General features: G+C 51.6%; 4 protein-coding genes across 4 annotated transcripts; 2 read left to right on the top strand and 2 right to left on the bottom strand.

Moving 5' to 3' along the window:
* Window positions 1-846: 846 nt before the first annotated feature.
* On the top strand, window positions 847-2,901 carry M406DRAFT_295096 (uncharacterized protein; the record flags this gene model as incomplete). Its single annotated transcript, XM_040919169.1, has 2 exons — window positions 847-922; window positions 1,101-2,901. 2 exons carry the CDS (start codon window positions 847-849, stop codon window positions 2,339-2,341), a joined length of 1,317 nt encoding a protein of 438 aa, XP_040772456.1. The 3' UTR covers window positions 2,342-2,901.
* Window positions 2,902-4,780: 1,879 nt separating this feature from the next.
* Window positions 4,781-7,509, bottom strand: M406DRAFT_333536 (uncharacterized protein; the record flags this gene model as incomplete). Its single annotated transcript, XM_040920854.1, has 3 exons — window positions 4,781-5,523; window positions 5,610-6,184; window positions 6,254-7,509. 3 exons carry the CDS (start codon window positions 7,507-7,509, stop codon window positions 4,781-4,783), a joined length of 2,574 nt encoding a protein of 857 aa, XP_040772455.1.
* Window positions 7,510-9,413: 1,904 nt separating this feature from the next.
* M406DRAFT_333535 (uncharacterized protein) lies at window positions 9,414-10,810 on the bottom strand (the record flags this gene model as incomplete). Its single annotated transcript, XM_040920853.1, has 7 exons — window positions 9,414-9,538; window positions 9,578-9,902; window positions 9,982-10,090; window positions 10,124-10,140; window positions 10,198-10,296; window positions 10,352-10,391; window positions 10,758-10,810. 7 exons carry the CDS (start codon window positions 10,808-10,810, stop codon window positions 9,414-9,416), a joined length of 768 nt encoding a protein of 255 aa, XP_040772454.1.
* A 414-nt stretch (window positions 10,811-11,224) lies between these two features.
* M406DRAFT_281493 (MFS general substrate transporter) lies at window positions 11,225-13,209 on the top strand. Its single transcript, XM_040918442.1, has 4 exons — window positions 11,225-11,480; window positions 11,556-12,102; window positions 12,166-12,381; window positions 12,474-13,209. The coding sequence occupies exons 1-4, from the start codon at window positions 11,312-11,314 to the stop codon at window positions 12,901-12,903; spliced, it is 1,362 nt and encodes a 453-aa protein (XP_040772453.1). The 5' UTR covers window positions 11,225-11,311; the 3' UTR covers window positions 12,904-13,209.
* Window positions 13,210-15,247: the final 2,038 nt, after the last annotated feature.

Below are 15,247 nucleotides of genomic sequence, written 5' to 3'. Positions count from 1 at the left end.
AACCCACACCTCAGCCTGTTGGCTGCCCCTGCTGCTGTTGGAAATTCCTACCTTTCAAACAAGCACAACACCTTTCCAATTGTCCTCGATGCGCTTCGCAACCCATCATCACCACCGCCACCCGTACTTATAACACGTGCTGGGATTCAGTGCAGGAGACCACACTGCCAACTGGGGCTGATTGAGAATTTCCCGACACACCAGGATCGGCCGCCGATCTTGAAGTAGCATCGTCAACAGCCTTTCTGCTTTCTCCAAGAGTTCTTCAACGCCTGAAGTGAAACACAACGGCTAAGACCAAACACAACACAACAACGCAAAGACCAATCTCCACTCAATTATTTCTTGGCTGTACCTTTTTTGTTTTCTCCCTCTTTATCTCTATCTATCTACAGGCGTTTGCATCCTCTGGAGTCTTGGTAACTGGAAAACAAACCTCTTTTCGTCCTTGGAGCCAGATACCCAGTCAAATGTTTTCTTAGTTCTTTTCCTTTCTTCTCTTCTACTTGAATCTTTTTGTTTATCCCTTTTCGGTTTCCACCTCGCTATCATCGAGTCTTTGGTAACTCGACAAAACCACCTTCGATCCACCACACCCAGTTTCCGAGACTGGTCCGTCCCCCTGGATACCTCGGCGGATTCCCATCGTCATCTCGTGATCCACGGTCCTTGCAGATACCGGTCAGGGGCCCCACTACATCTACATCAGTACATCAGTACCCGCGCGTGCCACTCTCGTCGTCCGGCCGAATCGCGACCTCTGCGGCGCTCGTTGACGAACCCTCATCCCTCCTTCATACGCCTCTTGACACATCCGAGCAGTTGCAATCACACGCACCGTCCAACATGATAATAGACGGCGAGAAGTGGGCTTGTGAATCCTGCGTGAGAGGACACAGGGTCAGCAACTGTACTCATGCAGGTGAGCAATAATCGCGCAAATACCCCTGTCGTCTGTTCTGCAGCCGCTCCTGCAGCCGCAGTGCGATTCCGTCATTTTGTTCCTTCTCGCATGCATGCATCCAGATTAGGAAGTCTGTATACATACAGGGTCTCTTGCTCTTTTTTTGCTGACACGGCTTGAATTTCTCCTTTCCCAGACCGTCCTTTGCAGCACATCAACAAGAAAGGCCGACCAGTCTCACAATGTCAACACTGCCGATCCCAGCGCCGCTCGAAGTCGGCCCACGTCAAGTGCGACTGTGGCGAGAAGACGAGCAAGTGTGTGCACCTGCAGCCAACCCTCGAGGGTCACCGGGATAGCTGCTGTTGCAACCATGGAGGACGGTGCACCTGTTCGCACAAGAAGGAGCAGCCTCATCTCGACACCGTTCCCGAGTCCGATTCCGACCAGGAGACGACATCGAGCTCCAGCACAAAACCATCCTCCAAGATTGTGAGGAATCGTCGGTCACGCGCGAGCACGCAGAACTCGGATGGAATGTTGCAGTTCGATGAGAATGGTCACCACAAGCCCACCTACAAGCATGCGAAGCCCCATCAGACGTCTGGCCCGTACCAACTTACCCGCGGCCACTCGGCCCAGGGTGCTGACAGCGGCTGCAATCGCTCGATGGAGGACCTGGCTAACAGCCCGTCGAGCGCCGAGACCGGAAGCATGCCACAAGCCCAGGACCAGCGCCTGACGAAATCCGAGACTGCCTCGCCATTAATGACCGGATCCTCTGTCGCACAGTCGAGCACATCCCTCCCTCCACTGGATCTGTCTTCTGTCCAGGGTTGGCCCTCATTCACGAGCAGCGGTTTCGACATGTTTGGAAATATGGATGATCTGGAACCTCCAATTGTCAGTGCGGGACTGAGTGCTGCATCTGTCGATTGGGGTCAGTACGGCCTCGGCTTCGACTCCAAGGATGTTGGCAGCTTTGCTCCCTCGAGTTACAGCCAGGCCCCGAGCTTTGGCGGCTTTGATCAGCCCTCTACAATGACATCTGGTGATGTCTCGGAAGTCGAGGACCTGGTTCCCTCGGCTGCCGACGATTACGATCCTATGGGGACCTTCAGCCGCACCAACACGTCGAGCTCGGGTTTCAGCTTTAGGCCGTCCCAGGAGAATCTCGCTGGCTCTGTGGGCCTGAGCAGCAGTGATTTCGACTTCAACAAAATCAACAAGGAATTAGACGGAGAGAAATACTACGACTCAGCTGTCCCACTCATCAACGAGGACCCCTCTATCGCTGCTACCATCACCACGCAGGAGATGTCTGGTTTCGTTCAGGACGATCCTATCTTCTGGCAGATGCGCGAGGGTGATCTGGACTACACGAACCCCCTTCTCGTGCCAGACGCCAGCGTTCCCAATTTCTGGAGCACCGCATAGTGTGCAAACTAAGGGCCTATGCTTATGAGGAGGAAACCAGAACTGGTCTGGGGCTCAATCTTTGTTGTTGAGGATCGGCTTCCCACAGTTTGGTGGGACGCTCAAGTCACAGCCGTGGGGCAGAAAAAGCGGATGACTTTCCCCCAGACCATCTGGAATCAGGACAACATCTGAATCAAACGGAATTAATGGCGGCAACTTTTGCAGTCAAAGTTATCGTGTCATCTCAAACAAAATCCATCTATCTTTTTTCAAGGCAGCCGCAATTGCCTTGTATAATGTTTGACGACATATATGGCATTTTCTTCTGAAAGAGAGAAGGGATTATTGCCGCTTCTTGTTCTTAGGCGCAATGCAGCATGGCAATGGAGGGCCAGAAAGAAGCACGCATTCGTTTTTTTCCATGAACGACCAATAGAGGGCACGAATTTTGGGTATAGACTAGAGCTGGAAAGGTCACATAGGTGGCTGCAATAGCTCTTGGGTACACACTAAATCTGAGTCTGCTGGAATATCTGGCAGACACGAGATACAAAAAATAAAAATATTCAAATTAAGTCATGTGTCGTTGTTTCCGCCCGCCTCACTCATTTGAGTATCTGCCTTCAGAGTGTGCGTACCGTGTAGCCGGTTCCTACGTATCATGCAGGCAACTAGAAATGCATGCAGGGCCTTGATTCGTACCTGCAGCCCACGAGTCTGCTGTGCTACAGCCTACATGGCATGTGGTACCGTACCGTAGTGTCATTTCGATCAAAGTAGTACTGCTCCTACTACACAGTACGTGCAAGCTGTCAGAGCCGCCAACAACAGGAGGGCCCCCCTCCCCCCCATCTTTCTCTTCAGGGACTGACTCGACAAGGAGCCCGCTTTTCCTCGAGCGCTCGCTTTCCTCTTTCAATCGAACGACACGAGGCAACAGGTCTGCATGGTACTTTCCTGCTGTCTCCCCCTCTCTCAATCTGTAGGCCTCCTCCACCTTCGTCCTCGCCAGGTCGCGATGACGACGTTTTGGCTTGGGGGTGGGGGAGAAGGAGGAAGAGGGGGGATCACGACACCGGTACCCGCTGGGGCTGGATCCCCCCTTCCCCCCCACTAAGAGCGCGCGTGGGGGTTACGTATTCCTTTTGGATGGGAAGGGGGAAGAGGAGGGAAGGAGAGGGAGGAAGAGAAAGGGGGGCACACTGTCAGTCAGTCAGCTGGCTTGGGAAGAGGCGAGGTGGAGAGAGGGAGAGATAGAGAGAGAAAGAGTACGTAGTATGTGGTTTGTGTGGTCTTGGTCTCTCCATTGGGCGTCATTCTGGAGAGAGAGAGAGAGAGAGAGGGAAGGGGAGGGGGGGCCAGTGGGTGGGCTGCAATCCAGGTTCCCGGGGAAAGAAGACGATCGTGATCTCTCTTGGCGTCCAGTGTCGGTCACGCGGGCTCCCTGCTGCCTTCATTCTTGCCCTGTCGTGCTCTACTAGGTGTGGGTTTTCTTGTGTGGGTCTTGAGAACTGGACATCTTCCGAGGTTTGGGGGGTTTTTTCTTTCTTTTTTCTTTCCTCCTGTTCTCTTTTGGGTTGTTGGCTTGAATGGAGGTGGAGTGTTCAGGGGTGGAGCCACCCCCGGACTATCAATCCGAGGCTTCGTCGTGTTTTCCTTGTTGTGGACACGGTGGTGTGTTGGCGCTTTTGTGTGGTGGGAATGAATCGATAGATGGGAGGAAGCTGGAGACTTGTGGCTGGCATCTGAGATCGTGGATAAGAGGCTGGGGAAAATTCATCAAGAGCTATTCATGAAGCTGGCTGCTCCCAGGTGACCCGGGAAACTGATCTCTACGACAATCATTTATGGGCGCGAGTTGGACATTCTAGGTGGTCAAACAGCGAATGTTCCTTACGTGAGGCCATGGACAAAATCTCGAAATTACAAAGAAAGTCCTGACCTGCTCCTCTAGCTGAGGAGTCTAGCTCACTCTATATGTGGGACGAGATGGGATATGAGCTAGTGTGGAGGCGAGTTGTGCTACGCTGCGCTACAAAGTCAAGCTCACTCACGCGAGAGCATAGAATCTTGACAATCATGAAGAAGAGGATTATTCTGAACTTACTCGAAAGGGTTACGCTTGGAGAAGACAGTGCCTAGCCGTGCTGGTGGTGGCATGACATCGAATTAATGGGTAGAAAAATATCCGCGACACGGGTGTTGTCGACGGGTGGTACATCGTATGACAAGCTAGACCTAGTTTCTAGTTTAGATGTGTGCATAGAAGATGCTCCTCCATGAATAGAACCAGGTGTCTGTGCGGTACCGAGCCTGCACACGAGGCGTAATTACCTGACCGAGCGGGAAATAAACAGTAAAACACCACAATGGTGGATAGGCAATTACCGCTTGGCCGCACACAGGTTCGATCTTTCAATTGAGATCCTCGGCCCTCAATTCCTTTGGGTGCCCATTCTAGTGAGAAGGCTGCGCAATAACATTGAGATAGCCTGCGCGCAACAGCGGCCGTGGGTCGAAACCAAGGTCTTCATAGTCGTCGCTCGTGCGAAATTTGGGCTCATCCTCGGGTCTTTCTGCAGGGGTGTCGGGGGCAAGGTCGGAGATAGCAGCTGTGTTGTTGTTGTCGTTGTTATTGGTAGTGGCTCCCGGGATGTCGGCGGCGGTTGCGAGATCTGCAAGCTGTTGAAGGTTTTGGCTCGCCGTAGACTCAGTAGCGGCGGCAGAGCTTGTGGACGGGGAGAGGGTAGCGCGGATCCTGGCGCGGATCGAGTCGTCCCATGTCGAAGGGGAAATGTTGGCGTCGAGAAGATTCCTGAGGAGCTGGGTTGCCTCTTCGCGTGACCTCTCGTTCTTGGTCATTTCGATTAAGCAGAGCGTAGTCAACGATGTGAAGTGGTGGTTCAGTGGGCTGATCATCTGGGCGTGCGAAGTGAGGAGGCGGACTGATTCTCTAACGGCCCAGGTAACGTCTGTAATCAGGGCTGAAGGCATGAACAAGAAGGCGAGCAGTCGGCAGTGCCAGTAGGAGAGGTGGAGGACGGGCTCCAGATGAGGTGAGATGTCACCAGGAAAGTGAGCACGCCACATCTCCATGTTCAGGTGGAAAGTAGCTGAAGCCACGGTGCCCGAGCCTGGTGTCGAATGCAGAGGGGCAGTTATCGAGGCGGGCGACCAATGTCCGATGATATATGCGAGCACTAGAAAAGAAAGAGAGAGAGAGAAGAACAAAGACAGCGTCAGAGCATAGGACTTGAGTGTGATGACGATGTAGTAGTGAACTTACAACTGAAACGGTAGTTGACCTCCCCAAGGATCGGCCTGAGGTTGTGTGGCAGAACCACTGTGTCGCTCGAGATGACCAGAGGCGTCGCTGTCGATATGGCATTCCATCGGTCCAGCACAACAAGGGTCCACCAAGCACGAGCTCGGATGCACTCGTCTGGTTCATCGCCCGCCGTGGTGCACAGGGTCATCGCCTCTTGTGGTATACCCATGGCGTATGCCAGACCAGCAGCTCGACCGAGTAGCGAGACCTTGGCAGGCCCTTCGTGCTCTCGGGACAGAGACGAGATGCCGAGATTGTCAACGTTGATGATCATGAGGATGAGGCATTGTAGATAGACAAGGTCTGAGACCTGTGCGTGCTTGCCACCCTCAGCGTCGAATTCCGCAAGAAGGCGATTGGCCGTGACGAGACGGCCATGAACATTCTGAACAGCCTCGAAAGACCCCATTGTGGAGTTGAGCGCCTCGATGAAGGCATTCTGCAGCGTGGTACTGCAGAGCGTAAGCCGTGAAGCCATAGCCTCTCTTGAACCGGGAAGAAACGGCAGCACATGGTGAACAATGTAAAAGTATCTATCGTGTGCGGTTAGTGTCTGTCTCATGAAGATAAAAAATTAAACCCCTAACAAGCAGTGCACTCACGAGGTATAGACGTTCTCCTCAATGCCCGGAGCCACAGGAGCGGGCTGAGGGACCTGTCGGTGGAGCGTCGTGCCATCGACATCAAGAGATCGACTCTGAGGGGTACCAATGCTTGTTCGCGGCAGGATAGGCTTGAGAGCAAGTCCACTGGCTGAGTACGATGTCTGCTGTGGAATGACAGGTCGATTTGGCGTCGGGGTTGGGATATTACCGCCAGAAATTTGAGAAAGTGGCCGCTTGCGAGAGTCCTCCAGCTGCGCAAAAGCAGAATAAGTCTCCCCGATGCTCCCTCTGGCCACCAGTTCTCCAGCCAGGGCCTCTGCCGCGGTCTGGCCCCCAAGTTTGCCTTCAATAGAGTTGATGCGGTCGGCGAGTTCCTTGATATACCCTTTGCTAGGACCCCTCTTCTGAGGCACACGACTGAACATGCATCGGACGTTCGAACGACGGCAGTTGGAACAGGCCTCGTCGCCGTTCTCGGTCATACTATCACACTTGACCTTCTTCCTGCGGCACTCGTCACAGGCTCGACTAACTTTGGACCGTTTCCGAGGCGGCGTCACATCAGCAAGTGTGTACTGCGACTGTGTTCCGCTGGCGGGTATAGCTGGAGCGAGGGTAGGTGGTTGCGGGGTCTCCAGGTATTGGGCTTGGGCATGGGCATGCGGTGGGAACGGTGACTGGGCCGTGTGGTGAGATTCAGAATCTTGTCTCGACTCGGCATGTTGTATGGCTTGCTGCAGGGTCTGCTGGAGCTCCTGCTGTACAGTCGACTGCATATTCTCCGCAGAGACATCAGGCGGCAAGATGTGGCTTTCAGAAAGACTGTGTTCCCGACTGTGCATCTCTGAGTCTGACTGTTCAGCCCGCAGCTGATGCAGGCTCTCCTCGAGATCAACTGCTCGCTGAGACTGATAGCTGTTGTCCTCAGTGACAGCAGAATTACCGACCACCCCTTGCAGGGCTTGCGACATCTGCGCTGCAAGCTGCAGCTGCTGGATTTGGTCGTCGCCATGGCTGCCCAGTTGTAGATCTTCAGCGGCTACGTCTGGCCGTGCGCGCTGTGGTGGCGTTGGTGGATCAGGTTCCTGCTGGGCTGCTTCGACATCACGGTCTCCTGGAAAGAAGGCATCATGTGTCTCCGCGACGGTGGGAAGGGAATGGTATTGTGGTTGCGGCTCTTGGGGCTGTGCATCAGCTCCAGAAATGTCCTCCATAACAGCCTCCAGCTTCGTCGCCACTTGGTCTTTGTCCATGGTCATCGATGTTCTGAGGCAGTTGAGGTCAAAAGGGTAGTGGAACTGGAAGTAGGAAAAGGGCCTGTAGCGTTGTTGATGTCGTTTGTTGCCAACAAACCAAGGCTGGTGTGTGAAGGGTCGCGTCAGGGTGTTATTATATCCTTAGCCCGTCCATAGCTTATGCTTGCACTGGCCCAAGAGTAGCAAGATTAAGTCAAGGCGATAAGATGCTGGCTGGCAGACTGTTGAAATGCTGGGTTTGTGTTTGTAGTCTAATCGCACTTGGCTGCAAGGTGTGACAACATTGCCTTCTTGAGTAGTTAGTGCACATGTTGACAAATGCATGAGGATGACAACAGTATGAATTGAAAGCTGTAAAAAGCTATGGAAACACGCTGTGAACAGGCATGCGCAAACAAGGAAACATCATGCCATTGCATTAGACATTACAGGACACCAAATCGGGCCAAAGAGATAAGGACTTGTTGCTGTGATGAGAACAAGGGAATGATGGGGTTGAGTGAGAAAGGAGACATACCTTGACGCGCTCTGAGCTCTAAGACGCGCAGCATGGAACAATTGATGTTGCTGATTCCGAAGGCAACGGAAGAGGAAGAACTCGAGGCCGAGATTTTTCTGGGAGCAGCGTTCTAGACGGAAGCGGAGGGGCGGGGTAGCTGAGGGACTGGAGCCAATGAGGGGTCATCACAAATACAGTGTGAAGTATTGCATGACTGTGTTCCCACACAGGGCCCCAATGGCCCACCACCCTCTTGAAAGACAGACTTGTAGACATTGATTTTGCCTCTTGTGTTACAAGACTTATCAGCAGCCTAAAGATATAATGATTACTCTTTATTGCAATCTGGATGGTTTTGTTATCTTCTTTATTCTTCCTTTTTCCCTTTTTTCTACCGAATCTATATATGTGTGCCGGTCATCTAAACGATGGCGAGCGCGCTGCTGGATTCCAATAATCAACACATCCGAAGTGCAATATCCCTTCCTTGCCCAGCCTAGTGTTCCTGAGATTCAGAATTCAACCTGACTCCAGGTTTCCATCTTCTGGACAATATACTCTCCATGTCTTTGATTGATTTGAGGTCTGATGTGATATTATGATGGTGTCCATTGATCATATGGTGTTTCGCTGCGTCAAAATTACGATGACAGCAAGACGGAAGTGCGTCAATGTCTTCCTTGCTCAGATTATCCACGTGATGCCTCGCTGCATCAGCCGTGATCTTGGCGATAGTTTCAAGCGCGGCGTTGGAAGTGTCTCTGAGCTCTTCTTGAGCGTGGGCCATCGACGCTGGCAACGGTAACGCGAGGATGTGGTTATGTAGCATGAAGAGGGATCTAATCCGAGTTTGAATCAGAAAACACATTTCGTCAGAAAAGGGAGGATGCATCCCAGGACGACAGAAATCCCATCAGTCTTCTCTGGGGATGGAAGGACTCATACTGGATGGTGATCGCGATAGCTCCGCAATGCGATCCGTTTCCATAACCTGGTCGATCTGTACTTTCACTCAAGGTTGTGGATAAGAATGCCTGAAGCTCTTGGTCAACCTGCTTCAGCTCTACAATCTTGGTTTCTATAGCCACGGGCAGCGCGACAGTCCCCTGGATATAATCCAAGAAAGACGTGGCCTGGGCTTGTCGTCCAAACTTGCTCACAACGGCGGGGAGCGGTCTTGGTTGCACGACGTCTTGGTTTAAGATACCAGAGGTTTCGGCCATGGCAGCCTGGCATGACACGAGGTCAAGTGGCAATGGTGCGGATCGTGGAGGGTAACGCGACTCGGGAAGACGGATTCCATCCGTTGCTGCAAAAGAAATGAGCCTGGAAACAGTCGGCAGGTCAGTCTGCAAGTGTGTCCTAACGGCTCAGACATTCTGAACCAAGCAAGAGAGAGCAACTACCTTTCCATGATCACGACGCCCCACCACACGTTCCATTCCTCCAAGTCCTTCTGGCAGGGTTTCGCGAGGACTTTCACATCACTATCAAGACCCAGGACATGGCTCATCCGTACCACTGTGCCTATCGACAGATAAGCTTCTTGGACACGGTCAGACTGACACTCAAATATGGAAAGCAACAGGCCGGCCTGGACGAGACGAGTACTGGCGGGTACGAAGGCTTGTACGTGCGCAAAGGCTGTCTTGACGGCGACGTAGAGTGCATCTGGAGTGATGCTGTGCTCTCGAGCAGAATCGTTCGACCCTGCAGAAGAGGGACGAAAGAGGATGAGACACATAGCGAGTACTAGGACGGATGTTGCCGCTGGTGGCAGGCTATCCCCGGTTTCTTCCTCGATGTCTTGCTGCAACGACGGGGAGATAATGGGGATGGCCTTGTGGAAAGTTGAGAAGTAGCGATTACACAGCCCCGGTAGGGCGAGACTCTGGGACCGCAAGGCATGACCAACCAAGTTGTCCAAGGCACTGTTCAGCATCTCAGGCCTTGAAGGATCGACGACTAACTGCAGACCATGGCCCACGGTCGACATCCCAGGCCATAGCCCTGAAATGAGCGGAGAAGCCGACGGTTGGCCGCTGCTGCTGGACGACGAGAGAGATGCGTTGGCCCCTGCTGGAGATTCGTAGTCATAGCTGCAGCTGATACCTTTCCTCGAACAAGAGCTGCATTGAGGAAGTAGTTTATCGCAGGCTTTCTTGCGGGCCTTGCAGGTGCCGCACACCCGAGTAGCACGTTCGGTGCCTGATGCCATTCTGCTTCCTGGCTCGCAGAATCACAGTGTGAGGCTGATCAAGCCCGCCCAGAGTAGAGAGATAGTTCTGTGCACACAGTATTCAGTCGTCGTAGTCATACGAGCTTGAGGGCCTCACTCACCATGCCATATGACGGGGTGGGCGTGGTGACGTTGGGTAGTCTGACATGTCGTCGGCCGACACTATTCCATTCTTGGAGGGCTTGATTGCGGTGGAGAATCCCCTCATGTTCGAAAGGGAGGAAGAATATTGGAAAGGGGAGAGGGGCGGGAGAAGAGAAGAAAAGCTACAGTGGGATGGGTCTCGAAGCTTTTTTGCCGTGTGATAGGCCCCAATGCTGCAGCCAGCTGTGACGGTTTGCTCACCCTCACCACAGCAAAAGGCTGAGACAGAGCTCACGTCGGCCGACGCTTTAACTTCCTTCAGTTAGGCTGCTACTCTCTGTTTGGACCATGTTTATAGTACTACGCAGTCTATGTTACATAGCTGCCCGTCGGCCGACACTATACCCTTTTGAGTCCACTTACAAGAGACTGTGGATACGTGCTGTTTGGGCAACTTTGCAGTCCCCATAGGACATCCTTTTGCTCTCCGCCAGTCATGCAGTTCACACTTTCGTTTGGTTTATGAATAGGGTTCCGTTGCAACTCTTGGCTACCATTTGTTACTAAGACCTTGCAAAGGAGTTCATAAGAGGCCCCTCTGACGTCGATTTTTTTTTTTTTGTTTTTTTTGGAGAAGATGTATAAATCAGACCAACAAACGACACAAATAAAAGGTTTACTGAGCATCAGTCAAGAGACAACGACATATGTTGGTCAACATGGAGCAGACGAAAAAAGAAATATCGTTTACCGAAGGGGGCAGTGCCACTACATGTCCATCCAACCATCCTTCCACATCTTCGGGGAACCTCACGACCACTAAGATGACTCAAGGAGACCCTCACGCAAACAACGTGCCAGACCTCGAGAAACAGAAACCCTCGGCCGTGCCTGACGATAATGGCAATGCAGGTAAGTCTAATGAAGCTAAGAGTGCTTTCATTGTCAGATTCGAGGACGGCGACCCTGCGAACCCAATGAACTGGAGCTCAACGTACAAGGCATGGTTGACCTTTGAGCTGGGCCTCGTGGCGTTCCTCGGCTCAGTTGGATCGTCCATCATCACACCAGCAGAGACTATAATTGAGGAACTTTACAATGTCAGTCATGAGGCGACAGTATTGGTCCTCTCTCTTTTCGTACTAGGTAACAAAAGTCCACTGAGCCTCAGGATTGTTTATTCTTTAGTCTTGTCTGGACTGACGAGGCGTCAAATGCCAGGTTTCGCACTTGGACCACTCATATGGGCACCCATTAGTGAGGTCTATGGCCGAAGGTGGTCCATCCTGCCAGCCGTCTTCGTCTTGGGCCTTTTCAGTATTGCCACCGCGGTCAGCAACAACGCCGCAAGTATCTTCGCCACTCGATTCATGGGTGGTATCTTTGGTTCCGCGCCCATCAGCAACGTCTCGGCAGCACTGGGAGATTTCTACTCCCCAAAGACCAGAGGCGTAGCCATGGCCTTTCTCGCCATGTGCGTGGTAGGAGGGCCTTGCTTGGCTCCCCTGATGGGTGCGGCCATCGTCGTCAATCCTCACCTGGGATGGCGCTGGACCGAGTATATTTTGGCCATCATGGTCTTTGCCGTCTTCTTACTAGCACTTATCGACATGCCAGAGACGTATCCTCCCGTTCTGCTCAAGCGAAAGGCCAAGCAGATGCGCAAGGCGACCGGCGATGAGCGGTACTGGCACCCACAGGAGCACGAGAAGATCAGCGTCCAGAATGTTCTCACAAAATACCTTACGCGGCCTGTACGCATGTTCTTGTGAGTAGAGCCCTGAATTATTTAAGCCACCCTATAGCATGCAATTAATACTTCCTAATGTAGTACCGAACCGATGCTGATGTACATTGCAATCTACGCATCTTTCGTATACGGCCTCCTCTTCCTCACCTTGGAGGTATTCCCGATTGTGTTCTACGAACAGCGCAAGTGGGGCTTGGTCGTGTCCGAATTGCCATTTCTAGGCCTATTCGTTGGCGTGCTATGCGCCATGTTTGTCAATATTCTGAATCAGCCTCTGTACATTCGTGCCATGGTCAAGTACGTGCTGAAGTTCCACGTTACAGCGTTGTTTCCTCCGATCAACCTATGGCCCCTTTTGCCGGTGCTAACAATCTAACACTCTCTCATAGGAACAACGGTCGGGCGGTTCCGGAAGCTCGACTGCCTCCCATGATCGTCGGAGGGTTCCTGTTCTCCATCGGGCTCTTCTGGTTCGGGTGGACAGCAACACCCAGGTATCCGTGGGCCAGCCCTGTCGTGGCCGCCGCGTTCATCGGTGCGGGTTTCAACATCGTCTTCCAGCAGTGCCTCAACTTCCTGGTCGACACATATGGCCCTTTTGCCGCCAGCGCCATGGCGTCAAATACCTTTCTCCGGTCTCTGTTGGCCTGTGCTCTTCCCCTTGCGGCCAGGCCTATGTTCCTCAACATGGGCATCGGCCCAGCGGCCAGCCTTCTCGGCGGAATCTCCTGTTTGGCCTTGCCAGTGCCTCTGATCTTCATGAAGTACGGCGTCAAGTTGAGAAAGATGTCCAAGTTCGCGCCGGCATATGAGGGTTGAGTGAGCACTAAGCTCCGTGTGGAGAGAGCTGAGAGCGGGTGTATTCCCCTACCACCTCTGGGCTTGGCTGTGAGGAGATGCCACAGTGGAATGGACTTCTGTAGTGCACGAACAGACGGTTGGAGGAATTGAATGACCAACTTGGCAAATTTGTGGGCTTCTAATATTCACAGGAAAGTCTGTTAATAATAGTGGCAGTATCGCTTAGTGCATTCAAGGTTGAGTTCAATATCAGTGGAAAGCCGATATGGGCTAGAGTGAAAACCCCGATACATGTTAGCTGACCATATGATCATTATTTCCCCTAATACCTTCAAACAAGCATTTAGAGCGAGCATCATATGCAGCTTTGACACACTTTGCCAGATGTGAGCTCGCCGCATCAAAATCGATATGTATGTGGATAGTATGCAATATGTTTGGCGACGGATTACTTGATCGGAATGGTTCAGAGAGACATAGTGTGTGAGTCCGATCCTACGCAGCTATATAGGCCACAGCCGTTTCCAGTCAGTTGGGAGTGGTCACTCCTTTTAGCTGTCGCATACATAGTGTCTGAGTGGCGCAAGCAGCAGACTACGTACTTACTATTGAAAAGATCGATGATCCACGAGGTCATGAACGACACTGACAACCATTATCTCATGACATACGCATCAAGGGGTGGGGGTTGGATTCACTTATCCCAGACTATAAAAATAAGTAAGTATGTTTTTGTCCTCGACTTCAACGAGAAAAGCGATGTGATCATTCACATACAGGAGTTTGTGGGCTGACAATTCGCTATACAGTTTCTGAGCAAGGTGAAGGAGCATATGGCAAAGAACCTCAGTGACGTGAACAGCTTGACCAAGGCAATAGATTAGGAATTCAGGCGTAGTGTTAAATCAAGTAGGGGTAGGCAATTGAGTCGAAGTAAGCCCCTCTGTTCAGACAAGAACAATCAGATTGTTACCGTTGTGAGTAATGATTAATCGCATTCGGCCACACCACTGCTATTGAGCTTTCGGAGAACTCAGACCACAATACCGCTGTGGGAGCATGTTCAAGTGTGGTGTTACTAGGACAAATCTTCTGTTCAACAATATCCCCTTCTCACATATTCTGGCGGAGAACATATAACTATCAGCATCTGTCAAACGTGAGCTGATCATTTGTGGGCGCTTACTTCAAAACAAAGCAGCAAATTTCTCAATCAACTCACAACTCATCATTCTCTAGGAAGGATCTGGACAAAAAGTCGCCATGTCATCTACACCTAATCCCAAATTCCTCCACGGTTCCAAGCCTTGTACCGGATGTGGTGTTGAGATCCCAAAGCGTCAACCCTACCCTTACTGCAACGCTTGCTTTGAAAAGAACAAGGCTGCTATGTCTGACATTACCAAGCGCATGACGAATCTGGGCAAATAAGTCGGTCAACTCATTGCCTTGCCCTCTCAGTCAACGGCGCATAGTGTTCTGGGAACCTTTCATCTGGCCAACGACCTTACAAGGCAGACTGGGACCGTTTGAGTCGCGCTCATTCCCTCTTGACCATAGGGTAGACATCACCTAGATACAGATTTTGGCTTGCCTTTCAGTCTAACTCGCACATCAATCAGATTACATTCTTTTGCACAAATTGTTCCCATCCATATTGTCATGCGCTGTCGATTCGGTACATATAGTATACTGAACTATGATGAATTAGCAGTGACTTTTATGCAGCATCCGCCAGCCAGCTTGTTGGTCGACAGCCAGATTTATTGTCATCTAATTGCTGGGCTATAGTCTGAGGATAGCAGCGACCTCGAAGGTGCACCCTCTCCCTTTGATTTCGTGAAATGCTTACAGGAATACTAAAGGTGGCAGAATGAACAGACATTGAATTGAAAGAAGGTTCCCCCATCAGTGGCCGTGCCATTTCAGTATTTCTCAAACTGCTCTTCTACATCATCTAAATTGGACCACCGTATCCCCTACATTTCTGGGAATTTTACCGCTCTTCTAGTGAGACTAGAAGAGAAACCACCAGCATACGAGTTGGCGATAGACAGGGGCCGCTGCGCTGTCTGTTGGCAGTTCGAAGGGAGCCGGCTTGGCAGTTGACGCCCGGAGCCTTCCAAGGTTCTACCAAGAATGCATCCTGCCGTGCTGTGTGTATAACCCAACATCCACTGTCTTTGATGACAGTTCAGAAAGGCCCTAGAGCTGTATCATTCTCATCTGCTCACTAGAATGTGTTTGTTTTGGGGGCAAAGCCAAATACAAATTCTTTTACAAATACCTGCTACTTTAGGATTGAAAAAATGAAGAATAACCAAAAAGATTTTGAAGGACTTCAAAGCATGTTCGTGCTTAC

This window comes from Cryphonectria parasitica, assembly GCF_011745365.1.
Source record: "Cryphonectria parasitica EP155 unplaced genomic scaffold M406scaffold_8, whole genome shotgun sequence".
NCBI lineage: Eukaryota > Fungi > Ascomycota > Sordariomycetes > Diaporthales > Cryphonectriaceae > Cryphonectria > Cryphonectria parasitica.
Note: the sequence above shows the minus strand (reverse complement) of the source record. Positions and strands in the feature narration are given on the sequence as shown.